We start from the raw sequence: 16,566 nt of genomic DNA, 5'->3' as shown, positions 1-16,566 counted from the left end.
TTGTAGTGTTTATACTGAGCACTGTTGAGGGAATTTGCCATGTGAAAAGATACTTTTGTGAAGAGTTTTGTCTATTTACCTCAGTTTTGTCTATTTACCTAAAACAGATTACATTTGGTAGCCACAGGCAGAGAACATGCTTACTTTTGCCGCAGGTTGGCAGCTTCCCTTTTTTCTTCAATTAAAGCCCTCTCTGCAGAACGTGCTATAAGCTGCAAGAAGGCAAAGTGAGCCAGTCAGGTACTGCTAGGAAAACCCACCTTCAAGCCTAAATTCCTGCTGCTCTGCTGACAGCACTGGGTCCTGCTCACATTGAATAAAGACAATGTGGCAAAACCTATGGCGATGGTTTAAAGAGAAGCAACACCTTACCCAGTTGTCATGGGCCTTCTTCTCATGGGCAGCAATCTTAAAGCATTTAGGAAAGAAAGAAAAGAAGTTATTTTAGTCTGCAAACTAGCTTATACATCTACTTCTTCAGAATGATCTCTTGGGAAAGCATCACACCTGATTTTTGTAAGACCGCTCTGTTTTTTGCAATTCTTCATCCATTTCCTGAATTCTTTGTCTGTCAAAAACAAGTTGAAAAATTAATTCTGCTCACATTTCAAAAGTGAAAGACATTATTTTGTTTCCTCTTGTCAACATTACTTGTAAAGTTTCACTTCTTCAACAGCCAGGAGAGCCTTTTCATCTGCAGCAGAGAGCTTCTGCTCCTTCTCTTGACGCTCATACTCTTCTTGTGTCAACTTCCTAGGACAGAAAAAAGGAGGGTGTCAGTAAGCTAAACACAGATGCCAATTTTGTGGGGGGAGGCAGGCAGGAAAGGAGAGGGCTTGATAGGATCACAGCATCCCTGGAAAAAAGATCCAAGAGGGTTGCACTCAGTACTTAATATGGGACCATGCTGGATCAGACTAAAAGCATTTCATTCACACAGTGGGTTGCCAAATAGTTCTGGGAAGCCCACAAGCAAAATATGAATGCAATAGCACCATCCTCCTTGACTTCCTAGCAATTGAAATGTACTTTCACCATTACTGGAGGTCATATGTAGGCATCCTGACCTTGTAGCCAATAATAATATACAGGAAGTATGGCATCCCCCTTCTATTTGTGGGAAGGGATTGATCTCTTGCACTCTGTCTCCTTGTCCAACCATGCACTAGCAGCCAACAGAGAACACTCATTCAAAACACAAATGCATTCCTAAAGAAGGGTGAGGGGGAAGTTCACTTCATTCTAAGAAACTGTAAACCTTCAAAAGAGACATTCAAACCTGTGATTGCCTTTTCATGAGTTCAAAAAGCTATGATGTATCTGCCCAAGATGCCCCACATTTAGGAAAAAGGCCTATTTTAAATGCAGTGCTAAGTACACAGAAGCCTACAGTGGAAGTGTTTTGGCTTTACATGCCTGGTATCACATTTAAACTAGATTTCAGCTCCAATAAGTGGCAGGTAGACTGATTAAACATCAAGGACAAATCCAGCAATAGTTCCCCACTACTTCCCTTCTCTTTAGTGTGACTACTTGCTATTTCACAACTATACTGTGTACTATAACCCTAGAAATATGGAAGGAATTGAGCTTTTAGAAGCCTTTTAAGTAGATCCCTACATTGCAGTGCACTGCAAAAATGTGAAATCAGACTTTAAAAAGCTTCTGAAGTTTTTTGTAGTTTGCCTGACTGGCCTTGTTATTCCATTTGACTGTTACTAAGAGAGGTTAGTGAGCTTTGGTTTAATTATGTTTGGTGCTGCTTATTATTAGCTCAATTCTCTTGAAATACATTTTGAAATAAAGCTAAAAGAAGAAAACATTAGTTTTTATAAGACAGAGCAATGAGACACATTAGGAAACATTGTTCCACTTATGCCTTCCCCAAAGCATTCATACAATGCTTTCATGTACTGAAAGTTAGTTACTCACTTCCAGGAAATAATTTGCATTTGTCTGAACACCTAGAATTATTTTGATCTACCATTAGATGTAGAAATAGAACAGCCTGGATCAAAGCTCCATTCCTACACATTTATTAAGAATTATCTTAATATATCAAAATTTTCTGGAGTTTGGTTGAATTCTTGCAGGAGCTGTGACTTAATCATACATTTACTATTGAAAGGCATCTGATGAAGTGACACTGAGAAAATAAGTTTCCACCCTTATAAATAGTAATAGAAACAATTCAGCATCAGCAGTAAAGCATTGATTTTCATCCTACTCCCCCTTGGGATAAAGTGCTAGAGGCACATCTGATAAGGTCCTAAAACAGCAGCATTTTTACTGAAAAAAGTTGTATATGTGTATAATTATACTTAACTTGTTTTGACTATGGCACTCTTCATGAAATACAATAGTGACCCCCCCTTGTTTCCTGAACAAGGCCACCAAGTACCTAGCCGGAGCCTTAAAAAGCACTTAGTGAAGCTCCATTGCTAGGATTTGGCTTATACATAATAGATAATCTCACATAAGGACTCAAGATACATTATCTGCAATCCCTGAAGGGAAGGACAGACTATAATTACATTAAAATGGGGTCTAATTAGCAAAACAGAAAAAATCGCAATGACCTTACACTACATTTCAGGATTTTCATTTTCAGAAGTCCAGTACTCACTTCTGAAGGGCCATTTCCTTCTGCTGGTAAAGTTCATTGAGAATCTCTACTTTTTGTTGCAGGGTTTTACATTCACCTTCTAGCTGAGATTTTGCAGTCTGTAAGGAAGAGGTCTCATGTTCCAGCTTCTTGATTTGCTCTAAAGCAAATAAAATATAGCATTACATTTATGACAATGCAATCTCTTGACACATTAGCTGAGCTGGTATGGCAACAAAGAACATTCAAACTGCTCAAAGAACAAAAGGGTGTGCAGGCCAGCTTCTGTGACAGATGAGAAAGCTGTACATTTCCTTGGTATTAAAGCCTCATATAGGCCAGTGAGTGGGAGAGCCACCTCCACCCAAAAAGGGAAGCTAAACAATATGGAACTAAGAGATCAAGAGATGTAAGCTCCAGGATGAAGCAGAAAAGAACAGAAGGGGGATTAGTCAAGCCAGGTGACTTAAAGAAGTAGGACAAAGTAGGCAATGGCCTGAAAGGCAGTCACAAAGAAGGGGGGGGGAGGTGGTATAATATGAAAATGAATGAAGGAAAAAGTAACCTGGGATATACATTATAAAGCTCTTTTTTTCCTAGGTCACCAGTTCTATTGGCAAAACGGAAATAAACACACAAGAGATACTTTGAAAGCTAAGCAACTGTAAGCCTGAGAGTATAAGAATACATGGAGTTAATGTGATCATGACCCCGACACAGGTCTAAGCTGCCAGTTGTAGTTTCTCCTGTCACAGGGCTGGGGTGGGGGATGAATTCACATACTGATTTGAACTAGCAAGTAATTGCTTGCCTCCCAACCTTTCGTCCATACAAAATGGAAATGGGGGCTACCAATGCTGAACTTCTGCGTTGGTTTTTTATAGAATAACTCATTCTAAACTATTCCAAACACACCTTCTAATTCATGCCTTGCTGCTACTTCATCATTTAGCTTGGAACGTAAGTTATCTCTTTCTTCTTCAATGATAGATAATGTTGTTTTTACCTGCAAAAGGGTGACATAGCAGGTCAACAACTTTGCTATAAGACAAATCTAGGCCATGTTAGTTAGACAAAATAATGTGTCATACCCTTGAAACATCCATCATCTGTTTAATCTGTTTCTTCATCTTTTCATTCCTTGTATCTAGAAGAGAAAGAAAAGCAATTTCCACTTTTTCAAATTTGACAAGAGCACATGCCCTAACTAATTTCATAAAGAGAGCAGATCATGGAAGTTAGGTTTAACATGAAAGAAGAGAATACTGTAACAGACATTAAAAAGAGAATGACTCAAGATAGGAAATATCACAGCAAACTAGTTGACTTGTGAATTATTCACATAATAGTTATCTAGAATTTAAAAAAATACTTCATAGAGAGATACTTAGCATAATGCTAGATCTATTCTATACATGAGAACTAGACCTTGTAATAAGAGTATTTATTTTTATTTGTTTCTGGAGTAATGTCATAAGCCCATGGAGTCAACAACTGTATCAACCATGCTCATAAAGAGGCTGATCACTTACTACTGGGTACCTCTGCTGCCAATAAACTTTCAGTTTCCCAAAAATAAGGGGCTGAGTAGTTATCACTAAGGATATGTAAAGAATCCAGTGCATTCCCTGGGTTCAGCTCCCTGGGACTCCAGTCCAGCTTGTCACAGCCATGATTCTGCGGCCCTGGTGAGCACACCAAGCATTTAATGCAGTGTTCACCAAGAATGAAGCCCCATGTGAATGCTGCGCAAGCAGCATCCCTCTTCCATATCATGCACAGCAGCCCATTTGGGCTGCTTATTATGTGCCATGTGCTGTGGAAGAAGGTTTCCAGTTACATAATCTTCCTTCCCTGAATGTCCATGGACCTCCTCTCTCAGCTTGCTTTCTAAGTCAGAGCCAAGCATGAGAGAGAGCCTGCCAACATTAGAGGGACGGACTGCACTGAGCTTTATCACAACCCCAGTTATCACATTCACAAATCTATTGGGTTATCTAAGATTTTGGTACCTGAGATCTCTCCATTGGCCAGATCATTTCCTTCATCCCTCTTGCCTTCTGACTCAGAATCTGCATCAAGCTGCTTCAGTTGCATAATGCAGTTAGTCAAAACCTAAAGCAGCAGTAAAAAGTCAAACCTTAAACCAAAGGACCACAGCAGTTGGACCACAGCAGAACACAGGAAAGCGTTGTGTTCAAAACAAACTTACTTCAATTTCATTGTCTTTGTAGGCAAGTGCTTCTTCAATGTCTTTCTGAGACTTCTGATATAATGTTATCTGTTCACTGAGTTCAGCATGTCTCTCGCTCCAGCCTTCTGCTTCTTTGAGCAGCTGCAAGAATAGGTTCAATACTCTCAGTATTACCAGCAGAGCATACATTAATAAATACAAATACATTAATACAAATACATTAATACAAAATAAAATCAGAGCTTCATGTTGTACAAACCGGACTCTAGCAGCTAGATGGATAAGATGTGTAAAAGCTTGTGCCATATACAATATGTTTATCAGGGTTTAAGGTGATAAGGATTTAAGACAGCTATTTTTCCAGAACAAGACACCCACACAACACCCCCCCTCCTTTTAAACAACAAAACAAAGAGCACATATTTGGTGGGTCACAGCATTTACAGGTGGAGTATAGAGGATGGAAACTTATAAACTGCTGTAGCAATCTAGATGTGTACAAGGCTTCAAATGAAAATCATATAAAAATAATGCCTTACAACGGTGGGGTGAATGCAGGACACAATTTTAATGTTTTCCTTCGGGCATTCTCCTAAAAATGCCTTAGGGCATTCCCTGGTATTTTAAACATGCCAAGATCACAATCCCAAACATTAAGAAGTCTGTAATGTGCATTAAATGTTAATTGTACTGTATTCTGTGAGAAATGATGAGGAAAGTGTGGTAAAAACAGCACTATTTTCAAACTGAAAGGCTGAATTCTTTATGACATTGCTCTAGACAAGAACATTTGTTAGACTGTCTGTATTCCTAGTAAGCATTCAGAGTGTCTGGTTTCTAATATTGCTTTAAATGTCATTGATGACACATTCTACCATCTCCAGTTTTTCTTGCACTTTGTTCCACAAGTGCAAAGGGGAATCAAGACAGAGATTACTTTTTGAGGAAGAGCCTACAAAAGGTATGGACTAAGTTCACATGACATGACAACCCACTAAGTGCTGGCTCCTTGCAACTGTGTCTAAATTAGCCTATTATGCAGTCTTGTTTCGGCAACTTTCATGTGTACTACCTACTCCACACTGCTCCCCTTGACAGCTGAAACATACAAGGAAATTGATCAGGCGAGACTACAGAAACTACTGTAAGAACCCATAAAGCCCAAAAACAATAATTAAATACAACCAACAAGACTGCACAATTTTCTGGGGCTGAAAAAATTTAACAACTGCATATTTCAGACTCTGAAAAATAACTTAAAAATGGGTGGCAATCAGAGCAGGGAAGGGGAGACAACATAGGTTCTGCCATAAAGGACACTGGGACGCCAAGGTTGAAAGAAAGGAGAACAAGCCATGGTGAGCTCTTATTCTCTTCCTCCTGCTTTTCTTCTCTAGCAGAATCAGATGAAACTTCTGAAGCACAGGTCTCAAAACGTTACAGATTACGGAATAGTATAAATCAAAGTTGCATTCTTCTTGATAATTGGGAAAAGTATGTGCAAAGAGCAGAATTGAAACTGAAAATTCCCTTCCTTCCCCCCCTTTCAGAAAAGCTCCTGATTCCTCCCTCAGGGAGGCTCCTGCTGCTTGAGGGCTAGATGGTGGGAATGCCAGACACTTTGTAATTGGTCTGCTCACTTCCCATCATCTCCTGACTGGGTCAAGGAACTCCAGTGCCTCCCCACCCCAGTTCTGAAATGTCTCCCTCCTTTTCTTAGCCAGGTGGGTTCTCATGCTCTGCAGAAAATCTTCACTGGGTAATTTTGAAACTGTCAAGTCATCTGCCCACTTTTACCCTTCCTGCTCCTCTTCCTCAGAATCAAACATATCTACCTGAGGAAACTGTACTGTGTTAGAGCTGGGGGGCCCTTTATAGTTGTGGGTGGCTCATGGGATTTTCCATGAGCCACCCACAATGCATATATATTTACACTTAACATTATGTGCAAATGCAGCCATAGCGTATTGTTTTTGGCTGCTCCTACATAGAATTTCCTAACATTTATTCATCATGCAAGCTCTGTATTCATGTTTCAGGTGTACCAAAGGACATTATATCACCAGTACCATTTCAAAGCATGGCTGTTTCTAGAGGCTATGAAAAGATAAAAGGTCTCTCTGTAACCACAGCCATTTTTGCATCCATATGCATTAACAAAGCTGACCAGACTTATTTGCTTTCTATTTTTTCCACAATACAGCAAATGTTAGATCAATCCTTTACCAGATCAACTCAAGAAACTGGCCAGAAATGACCTTCCAGACACTAATACTACATGCAAAATTAAGTATTGCCAGAGGGAATGGAAGTAGCAGGAGAACCACAAGTTAGCTGCCAGTGGGATAAAGTATCCATTTTAAATAGGAAAACAATGCTACCTTTGGTGGAAATTTCTGAACAAGTTCAACATTCTTGATTGCAACCTTCTTGAGTCACCCTTTCCGCACAACTTTCCAGCATGCATCACATTCACAACAGAACCAACACATTCTTTCTCTGCACCATTCAACTTCTGCCCCAGTTTTCTTCTCCTTAACCCCCTTGTGGTGTTACTTGTACCCCCAAGAGTATTTTTAAATAGGCAAAATACAAATTTGCAGCAGATCTAACATACAGTCTAACACGTACACAGGGCAATAGTTAATTAAAGAAGAACACTACATTATTTAATAAACACAACACACTTACTTGCTCCTTACTCTTCTTGAGTCGTGCATTCTCTTCTTGCATACGATGTAGCTCAGACTTCACTTTTTCTTCATTTAATTTAGTTTCATTGAGCGCTATCTGCACCTAAAAATATGATTTCAAGTATGAGATGCAAATCATGTAAATCCTCAAGATACAGCAAAATATAGGGTGTGTTAGCATGTCTGAAACACCATTCTAACACCAGTGGAATGGATGTTGCTGGCAGAAGAAATTTACTTCCACCTCAATCTACTCTGAATGGTTTCTCAATCCTCTGAAATGCTTTGAGAGTCATGCACAGAAGAAAACGGGGAAGAAAATTATCTTTGTGCAAGTACAAATCCAATCACATAATTTCGGAACTAGACCACAAAAGTTTCTTCTGCTGAAACCCTCAATTTAGATCTTGCTTTTAATATCTCAGATCTACAGACTCAAGAACCAAATGCTTTACCTCAGAAAGTTCTACAGAATGCAATGCAATGACTTCTTGGAGTTTCTCTAAGGACTTCTGTGCTTCTGTGATCTGTACAAATAGAGAACAGTTGTCAAGCATATTGGCTTCAAAACTTCAAAGTTAAACCAAGTCTCATCTGCCACTACCTATGTACATAAAACTACTGGGCATACACCTGGCCCTCAGGTGAATAACAACCCAATGATATTCTACAATCTAGATCAAGAAATAAAATCCAACCATAGGCCCAAAATGTGGTTTACTTCAAAAACAGCTTGCTTAGCCCCTGAAAGGAGGAAAAAAAGGATCTGGGCAGTGGTGTCTAAAAATTTGCTACCATTAGAACAGTTAACACCATAGCAGCTACAGAACGAGCAGGGAAATTTCTGATTCATCTTCCTTCAGCAGCACACTCATAAGTGATATTATGGAAGCAAAACACTGCTCTCTCAGCCTCACCCCACATCCTTACAGTAACTGAGGGTAATAGTGGCCTGCTGTGTACAACTATTGTACAGACTGAGATAAGCCCTGAGAAGCACCCTCAGCAATGAAATGAACTATATAAACATTAGTATTATACTTCCACAAAATGCATTTTGGAATTCTTGCAGAGATTCACTGCAATACTTCAACAAGAAAGAGGAAAAAAGCATCTAGAGACTTGATTTCTATTCTAATTTCCACAGAAAACTTCACAAGAGTCTAAATAAAATTAGCATAGCCACAACATTAACACAAAAAAATCCTGTGTAGTGTATCTCTCACCCACGGAAAATCTGGAGCTTACAAATACTATACACCTTTCACAGAGCAGAACCAAAAGCCATAGCAATTCAACATTTATTTCTCTTTCTCATGTACAGGAAGCACTAACCAAACTTCAGTAACTAAACATACAAAGGCAAAATAGGAGGACTTGCTTACTTGTTCCTGTTTCTTCACATTGTGATCTCTCTCCATTTCTAGCATGGTGTTTAAGTTTTTTACCCTGTCATCTAGAAGATGATTGGTTTCTTCAAGGCCCCTGATTGTATCCTATAATGGAAATGAAAAGAAGTTTATTTTTCTGTGATAGCTTAACATAAAAATTAGATCCTTGTTTCTTACCTTAAGCCCTGTGGCTTCATCTGAAAGGGTTGTGTTTTGTTTCTGGGTTTCTTCCACAGATTCTTTTGCTTCCTTTATCTAGTTACAAAGGAAAAACAAACATGGCAAATAAAACATGGTTAACATTGTAATTTCATTTTCGGTGTTACAAATTATAATTATCTCCCCCACTATAGGTAACACTGATGTTTTACTATTGAATAAGGCACATATATGCAGACAGAGCAATACCTTTTGATCATACTTTGACATCTTTTCTAAGATTTCTGTCTTTTCTTTTAGGAGAGTCTTAATTTTTTCAACAAGTTGTTTTTCTGTCACTAGAAAAAAAGAGTATTTAGAGATAAGCATGGAGCAGTCTTTTGTAAAAATGAGTCACTTCAACTTTATCTGTCAACATGTACCTCAACAATGAGTCAATGAATTTCCAATGTGCCCACCACCATCACTGAGATTGGCTAGTGCAGAGTTCATGTTATATCAGATATTTCATTGAATTCAATCTCAATATTACTGAATTGGGGTTGGCAACTCTGATGGGTGCAACCTAGTTATAAAGTGTCACTCTGTCCCAAAGAGAGAGAAGGCTCTCTTTCCTCCTCATAGCCTTTCAGGCTTTTTCTGACTGAAGATCAGGGTGAGGAAATCTTTCAAATAAAGAATGAAATTATGTTTTATGCTGATAGCCAAATTACACTATTGATCTTCTTTGGAAGTCAAGAGGAAGGTGTTCCATACTGAAAATTACCATGCCAAAACTCTATTGAGGTAATGAAAACTTGACATATTCAGGACTTGGCTTGTGAAAAGTAAGGCAGGCAACACAGGTGTGGCTACAGAAATACACAAGACTGCAAGCATATCAGGTGTTTTAGGCTTTTCCTTCCTGTTGCAGGCTTCCAACAGGCTCTGCAGAAGGTTGAAGGACCCCACTCCCAAGTGCCATGAACACAACAGAAAGGTGCACTGACAGATGAGACATTTCTGATTCATGAAGGATAAACCTTGGCTAGGTGAACAAGTTCCTTGGATCCAAATCCTGGTCTTTCCCATTACACACGTGAAGTTCAAAGTGGCCAGATGATTAAAATTCCAAGCACTTTTATACAGGCAATAGTATTGGAAATTTCTGTTTTATCAGTACTCAAAATTATATTAAGCAATAGTAACTAACATCTCAGCCAAAACTACTCACAGTGACTGGCTTTGCATGTCTCAAGAACTCACAATGCTTTGTCATGTCATGCAAATACAGACCAATTCCTGCAGGATGACTTGTTTGAGAGCAATAAGCCACCCTGACAACCCAAAGCTTTTTCTAGGGGGTGCTGTACCAATGATGGATTGTTGTGTTGTTCAAACCCAGGAAGCTGACCCAATTTTGAATACCAGAAACTGGCTAGTGATTCACTTGCTAAGAGTGGTAAAACCCCTTGCCATCTCCACAAAGCAAGCTTAGGCACCTGCTAGTGCCAGCTGCCCCACAAATACCCAAGCATCACTTGGAAGCCACTGATACAAGGCAGATGTCCACGACCCCAACAGTAAGCCATTTTTGGCTTGCTGCAGCTTTTCACTGCCCTTTCTTTTACCCTTTACCATTTTGCTTAGCTGAGGTTGCATAAGCTCACAATTGGTTTTTGTAATCTCCAATTTGATAGCCACTGACAGCCCCTCTAAAGTCCCCAAGTGGCACTCCAGAAGGTCTGTCAGAACTTTTAAAAACTGTGCACAAGCAGGTGTATATAACTGTTTTTCTTAATCTTTTAAAACTGCACATGCACAACTGCAGACAATAGTGGTTGTGCATGTACAGAAATGTGAAGGATGCCAATAGGTTTTCCTTTGACCGGAGCACAGACAGTCCTATGCCCCTGTCAAAAATTCCCCATTACCCTGTCAAAACCTACTTTTAAGGGAGACCCAGAGTCTTGACAGCTAATTAGCTTTGAAAATTCCATTCTGTAAGAAAAATGTGCATATCCTTTTACACTTTCCTGAGCACCTAGTGTTCTGGGCAAGAGTGCAACATGTATGGACTATCAGAGGAAAAAAGCTGGAGCATCTTGCAGTGAATATGTAATCACATCATCCTGTTTTTGAAAGCAAGTATCACTTCAACCTTTGCTTTTTCCTGAAAGCTCGCTTTGTGACAGCTGTCAAAAAAAGCAAAGGGGAAAATGCTATTTGGACCCACTTCAGCACAATGTCCAGAGTTGATACCTGCTACACTTAAGGCACTGCTGCAGCTGAGGCTTCAAATTTCCACACTTGCACTACCATGGATACCTGAAGTTACACTAGCACAGCTAAATAAGTTCAAACAAAAATAATACACATATTTGTGCACATATTGTACTAAAAAAGATCTTCCAGCTGCATTGCTTTGGCTCTTGAAAGTTTGTCAGTGATTTGCAGAGGGCAAAGAATGGATCGCCACTGTGGAGGGCAGGAGGACAACGATCCATAGCATACATAGTCATCTGTCAGAACCACTGAGGGTTTCAGTGTCTTAATGCCAGATTGGCTGGCATGACATGTGAACACACCCAATGTAATGCTCAATCAAAAAATCCTACCTTGATACATTCTACTTTTCACCTATGAAGAGAAAGGAGAAAAAACAGTGTTGTGAGGAAACCTGGGTCATTTTATGAATGCCTTCCAAGAATGAAATGTAAATGTTTATCAACAACTTTAGTTTCACTTTCTATAAACAAAAACACATGTTCTACTTCCAATCTAAATGTCAAGTGACATTACACAAGCAAGCTTGAAGCAGATGCTAATAAAAGCTTCAAGGTCAGTATCCAATTTCAAAGTCAGGCCAAAGGTTTGTTTACTCAACTACTATATGGGTACAATTAACTCAAGAACATTTTATTTCAAAACCAAAATAAATATTTGACAAATATGTAAAGTAAATGAGATCAGAAGTTATTATTAACCTTACTTCTTCAATTAATTTAAGTGCATTTGCAGAAATTGAGTTGATGCCCACAATTTTTCTCTAATAATTTGAACTTTATGTGCCCACAAAATCATTGCTGTAATTTCAGGTTTAGTGCTTCCAATGACATAATAAACTGAAACTGTACTAGCACGTTACTGCTAGATCATTCAGGTTAAGGGTTATTAATGTCGTTTCCTATGATGCTGTTTTTCTTTTCTGGAATTATAAAAAAGAATCTGTGCTTTGATTAACACCCTCTGCTACGATTCAGAAAACAATTTGCAAGCTGACAAGCACAACAATTCATATGCATGTCTACTCAGAAGCAAGTCTGACTGAATGCAACAGGGCTTATTCGCAGACAAGTAGGCAAAAGCCTTCCGGAACAATATTATGCCCACTTACCTGGAAGTAAGCCCCACTGAACTCACTGAGCCTTACTTCTTATATGATTGCACAATAAATGAGCTACATGCCTCTTATGCTGTGCCAGGAAAGAAATATGCAGTACATAATCAAGAAAGTAGCATGCAACCGTGATCTGGTGCTAGGGACACAGGAAGCTACCTTATACAAAGGTTCCCTTCACAGGAAACAGCAGCAAATCATGATCTGCTGCAGCGCACGGCTGCACACTGCTAATATAAATATGCAAGCTGCAATCAACCCAATTGGATATTACTCCAGAACCTCTGAACCTGTGTACTATGGGTAAATCTGCCCATAAAGCCAATTATAGGCTAAGTGTGGGTAGGTTAACTCACAACTAGCCTATTGTGTTTGAGATCAGACACCACAAAGCAACCTCCAATCAAACTAATCAGAGGTCATTTACTAAAGATTGGTGGTGGTACATATCCAGTATGTGTTACAGTAAATTTGCCACTATTACTTGAGAACCAGGTCTAAGTCAGAGCACTGCTTCATTTGACACAATATTATGTATATTGCCAGGCAGCAAGTCTCCAAAATTTTAGACTGAGGAAACTCCCTGTCATACTTGGAGGTGCCAGAGACCTACCCTGGGGCCTTTTAAATGAAAAGCAGCTGCTCTACCACAGAGCTATGACCCATATTTTAGTTAAATAAAGGATGACAAGTGAAATAGGATTCAACAAGGTACCAAAAACTTAAAGGATCACAGCACTGTATCTTATTCTGAGAAACTAAAGGTGTCCACTTACATAGTCCCAGCTATTATATACCAATCAAAATGACGCTAGAAATTTTAAAAGTATTTTTTACAGAATGATCTGGATAAATTGTTTTCATTTGTTTTGCCTTTATATTGCTTCCATTACATTCAAATATTTTAGAATAATTGTCATGGTGTTCCATATACTCCAATATTACCTTTCCTCCTCCTCAAAAAATTGGTTTCTATTAGATTTAAAGCAGTTTTTAGTCACAACAGAGAGAATAAGTTTTCCATACAAATTACAGTAGCTTCCTCCTTTATTTGGGAAACATACAGTGTAGTCTTAAAGATCAAAACTGAATTATTAATTTTACCAATACCCTTTCACAGTCTAATATATTTAAACATCATTTTAATTGTTAACAATATTTGCTTATTTATCTGGCCAGGGCGACTTATTTTATATTTTTTATTTATTTTATATTGTTAATTTTAATTTTATATTGTTATTTTTGTGTTTTATTGTATTTTATTGTGTTGTAAGCCGCCCCGAGGCTTCGGCAAGGGGCGGCATAGAAATGTTCTAATAATAATAATAATATTAATGCATGATTTAGTTGCTGTACCCCAAGAACCAGCAGATCATGTAGCACTTTTTAGACAAATGGGACAGATACCCAACTCAGCCTTATTTTCTTTTATAACAAACCATTTTTAAAAGTATGTAAAACTGTATGGTATGCTTTTACATCAACTGATCTGATAAAGTGTTATCAGACTGATGAGACAACTAAAAATTAGTATTTCTGTTAAAGTTTACTTACAGATAGGCAGGTTCTCCAAAAGAAAATAAGAAGTGTAGCAATTCCTACAAGGACAGTGATGACTATGGGCTCCCAAGGAAGTCCATGGAAATCAGGGCCAGGCCGCATGTCTTCAGGAAGTGTTGAAACCAGCTAAGGCAACAGTTGAAAATGTTTTAAATATATATTGTCATATCAATAGAGTACACATTTAGACTATGCTTCCCAGTCCTTACACAGCTTCAGTAGAAGAAAGTCTATCAAGTTTAACAAGGTTGCTCCCAAGTGTACATCCAAAGTCTGCTAAGCCTCATCTAAACAACAACAAACCAGAGTCTAGTATGTACACAATGATCAGAGTACACTGAGCACAGCAAAGATTCCAAAAGAATAATTAAGAGGGCTTTCTCTTCAAAGAAAAAACAACTTGAGCCAAAGCAAGAGTTATGGAATATTAACTCAAACAATTTTGAAAATCTGGATTTCCTTACAGAACCTCTTCCTTTTCCAATTACAGATACCGTTATTCTTTTAAAATGTATTAAAGTTCAAATTTAGCTAATTAAACCAAAGTCTTGGGTCAGAATCTGCTATGAATTTACACTTTTAAAAATGAGAACTACAATATAAAATGAGAATTTCAATATTAAAAAGCTCTAAGGATGGAATCCCTATCCATGAGGCATGTTGCCAGGCATGGCTGTGGTGACCACTGCTGCTGCAAAACCACATGCCCTGCATTTCATCTAATGGCCCTTTTCAACCATCTACATAAAGCAGCACAGAAGAGATGAGAAGAGGCTGCCGTGCCACTTAGTTGCAACATAAGCCATTGCCCCCAGCTTTGTTCCCCAGGCATCCCCCTTTTCCTCCTCTCCAAGGCTAATCTGCAACCTCAGGGAGGCAGCTGTGCATTTCTTCCTGCATTGGCTGGGGGCAGGGGTTCCAGGTTTAGAAACCTGGCACTGAGGCTGCAGGACCTTGGAGCTGGGGCATTGTCTTATGCCAAGACAATGTCATGTGGCTAGCGCACTGTGTCCTAAAACTCAAAGAATCAAATCAGCATTATGAAATGTACCTGGCATATTTCACATGTCTTTATCATTTATCTGTATAATCAATGCACTAATCTGGCTGCTTTAAATACTTGAGAATGGCAAATAGGCATTAAAATGCAGAAATTCTATTAGAAGAAAATAACTTAGTTTCAGCATGCTTGACATAAGCAAGAGTTACTTTTATGCCACCCCAAAAAGAAATCTAGGACATCTAGAAATCTAGTTTTCTTGACATTAACCTTTTGCTACGTAAACGATGTCAAATTACCTCACAGAAATCATGTATAATCTATAGAAATAATTTCAAGTATTTTGAGCAAAGGAGCATTAAATTAAGATGCAAATATCTCTAAGCAACCTTGCACTTGAACAAATGAGGTTAATGCTGTGTCTAATCTATATCCAGCAAAACACAGATCAAATAATACAAACTTTTTTCCTTAACTCCAGATCCCAACATAAAAAGTATCTACTATTAAATTTAATATATCACAACAGCTTATTAAAACATAAGCTTTCAGTTACACAAACTTCCCATTTAATTTCTGAAAACACAATTAAATCATGTACAAAATAAAGTTCTTCCTCTCTCCCCCAATGACAACAATATCAAGGCTTTACTGGAACTAGCTAGTACCTTTGCTTCCTCAAAGTTTTTGGGAAAAAGCAAAAAAGGAGGTCTGTAAACTTCCCAAAGGTGAAGGTTGTTTAACCTAGGAAACTTCAACTTCAGGGTTACATACATACTGAGAGAGCTGTAGTTACTGTTGGATAGGTGACCTGGGAGATCCAGGTTCTATTTCCTGCTCAACCATGAAGCTCACTAGGTGATTTGGGCAATCACCAACTTTCAACCTAACCTACATCACAAGGTTGTTGTGAGGATAAAAAGGGCACGGAGCAGAACTATATAAGTAACTCCAGGTTCCTAACCAGTAGAAAGAAATGTAGGATATAAATGCAACGCAGTAACAATGATAAAAATAATGCAATTCATTTCATAAGCAACTCACCAGAACATTTGGGGATAAGCAATATAAGCAGCGACTACAGGGACAATTAGCATAACTCTTAAACATTATTTTAATGACAAAGGCAGCAGCATGAATACAAGCCCAACAATACTGACAAAAGGTGATGTAAACATGCCATTTTGCAACAAGCCTTTATTATGCAATGGTTCTGTCAGGGCACAATTTTTTTGTCTGGGAGTTAAAGCAGCACCACAGCAGTACAAGATCAAGCCAAATATTCGCTGACTCTCTACTGCGGGGGCGGGGGGCACACAACCCCCTTTCCTGAACTTCCATATGGGATGCGTGGACAGGGGAAATCCATTCCCTCCACTCGCCCCGGTCCCTTTAACCAGCCTTGGCACGAAGTCCCCGCAGCATCTCCTCACGAGGCCTCTGGAGGCTTACCGGCTACCTCTCTCCTCCTCTCACCCTCACAAGTCACCCCGATCAGCTTCTCCCTCGGGTGCCCGACGAAGCCGTGGACATCCGGCCCACCGCGGGACGCAGCCACCCAACCCCCCGAGGGAGAGCGCATTTG

General features: G+C 39.0%; 1 protein-coding gene across 4 annotated transcripts in view; it reads right to left on the bottom strand.

The window, feature by feature from the left end:
* Window positions 1-16,566, bottom strand: part of MIA3 (MIA SH3 domain ER export factor 3) — a 41,631-nt gene that overhangs the window by 4,202 nt on the left and 20,863 nt on the right. For all 4 annotated transcript variants that reach the window (XM_044430959.1, XM_044431121.1, XM_044431043.1 and 1 more), the window contains exons 7-22: window positions 13,976-14,107; window positions 11,640-11,661; window positions 9,292-9,380; window positions 9,061-9,138; window positions 8,878-8,988; window positions 7,948-8,019; window positions 7,491-7,595; window positions 4,818-4,940; window positions 4,618-4,720; window positions 3,697-3,752; window positions 3,521-3,611; window positions 2,627-2,765; window positions 652-753; window positions 508-568; window positions 373-408; window positions 145-212 (exon numbers count right to left, since the gene is read on the bottom strand). In XM_044430959.1, coding sequence (XP_044286894.1) covers window positions 145-212; window positions 373-408; window positions 508-568; window positions 652-753; window positions 2,627-2,765; window positions 3,521-3,611; window positions 3,697-3,752; window positions 4,618-4,720; window positions 4,818-4,940; window positions 7,491-7,595; window positions 7,948-8,019; window positions 8,878-8,988; window positions 9,061-9,138; window positions 9,292-9,380; window positions 11,640-11,661; window positions 13,976-14,107 — 1,388 coding nt within the window. The remainder of the gene's footprint in view (window positions 1-144; window positions 213-372; window positions 409-507; window positions 569-651; window positions 754-2,626; window positions 2,766-3,520; window positions 3,612-3,696; window positions 3,753-4,617; window positions 4,721-4,817; window positions 4,941-7,490; window positions 7,596-7,947; window positions 8,020-8,877; window positions 8,989-9,060; window positions 9,139-9,291; window positions 9,381-11,639; window positions 11,662-13,975; window positions 14,108-16,566) is intronic.

The sequence above is a fragment of the Varanus komodoensis genome, unplaced genomic scaffold, assembly GCF_004798865.1.
Source record: "Varanus komodoensis strain SLA01 unplaced genomic scaffold, ASM479886v1 scaffold1, whole genome shotgun sequence".
Taxonomy (NCBI): Eukaryota; Metazoa; Chordata; class Lepidosauria; order Squamata; family Varanidae; genus Varanus; species Varanus komodoensis.
Note: the sequence above shows the minus strand (reverse complement) of the source record. Positions and strands in the feature narration are given on the sequence as shown.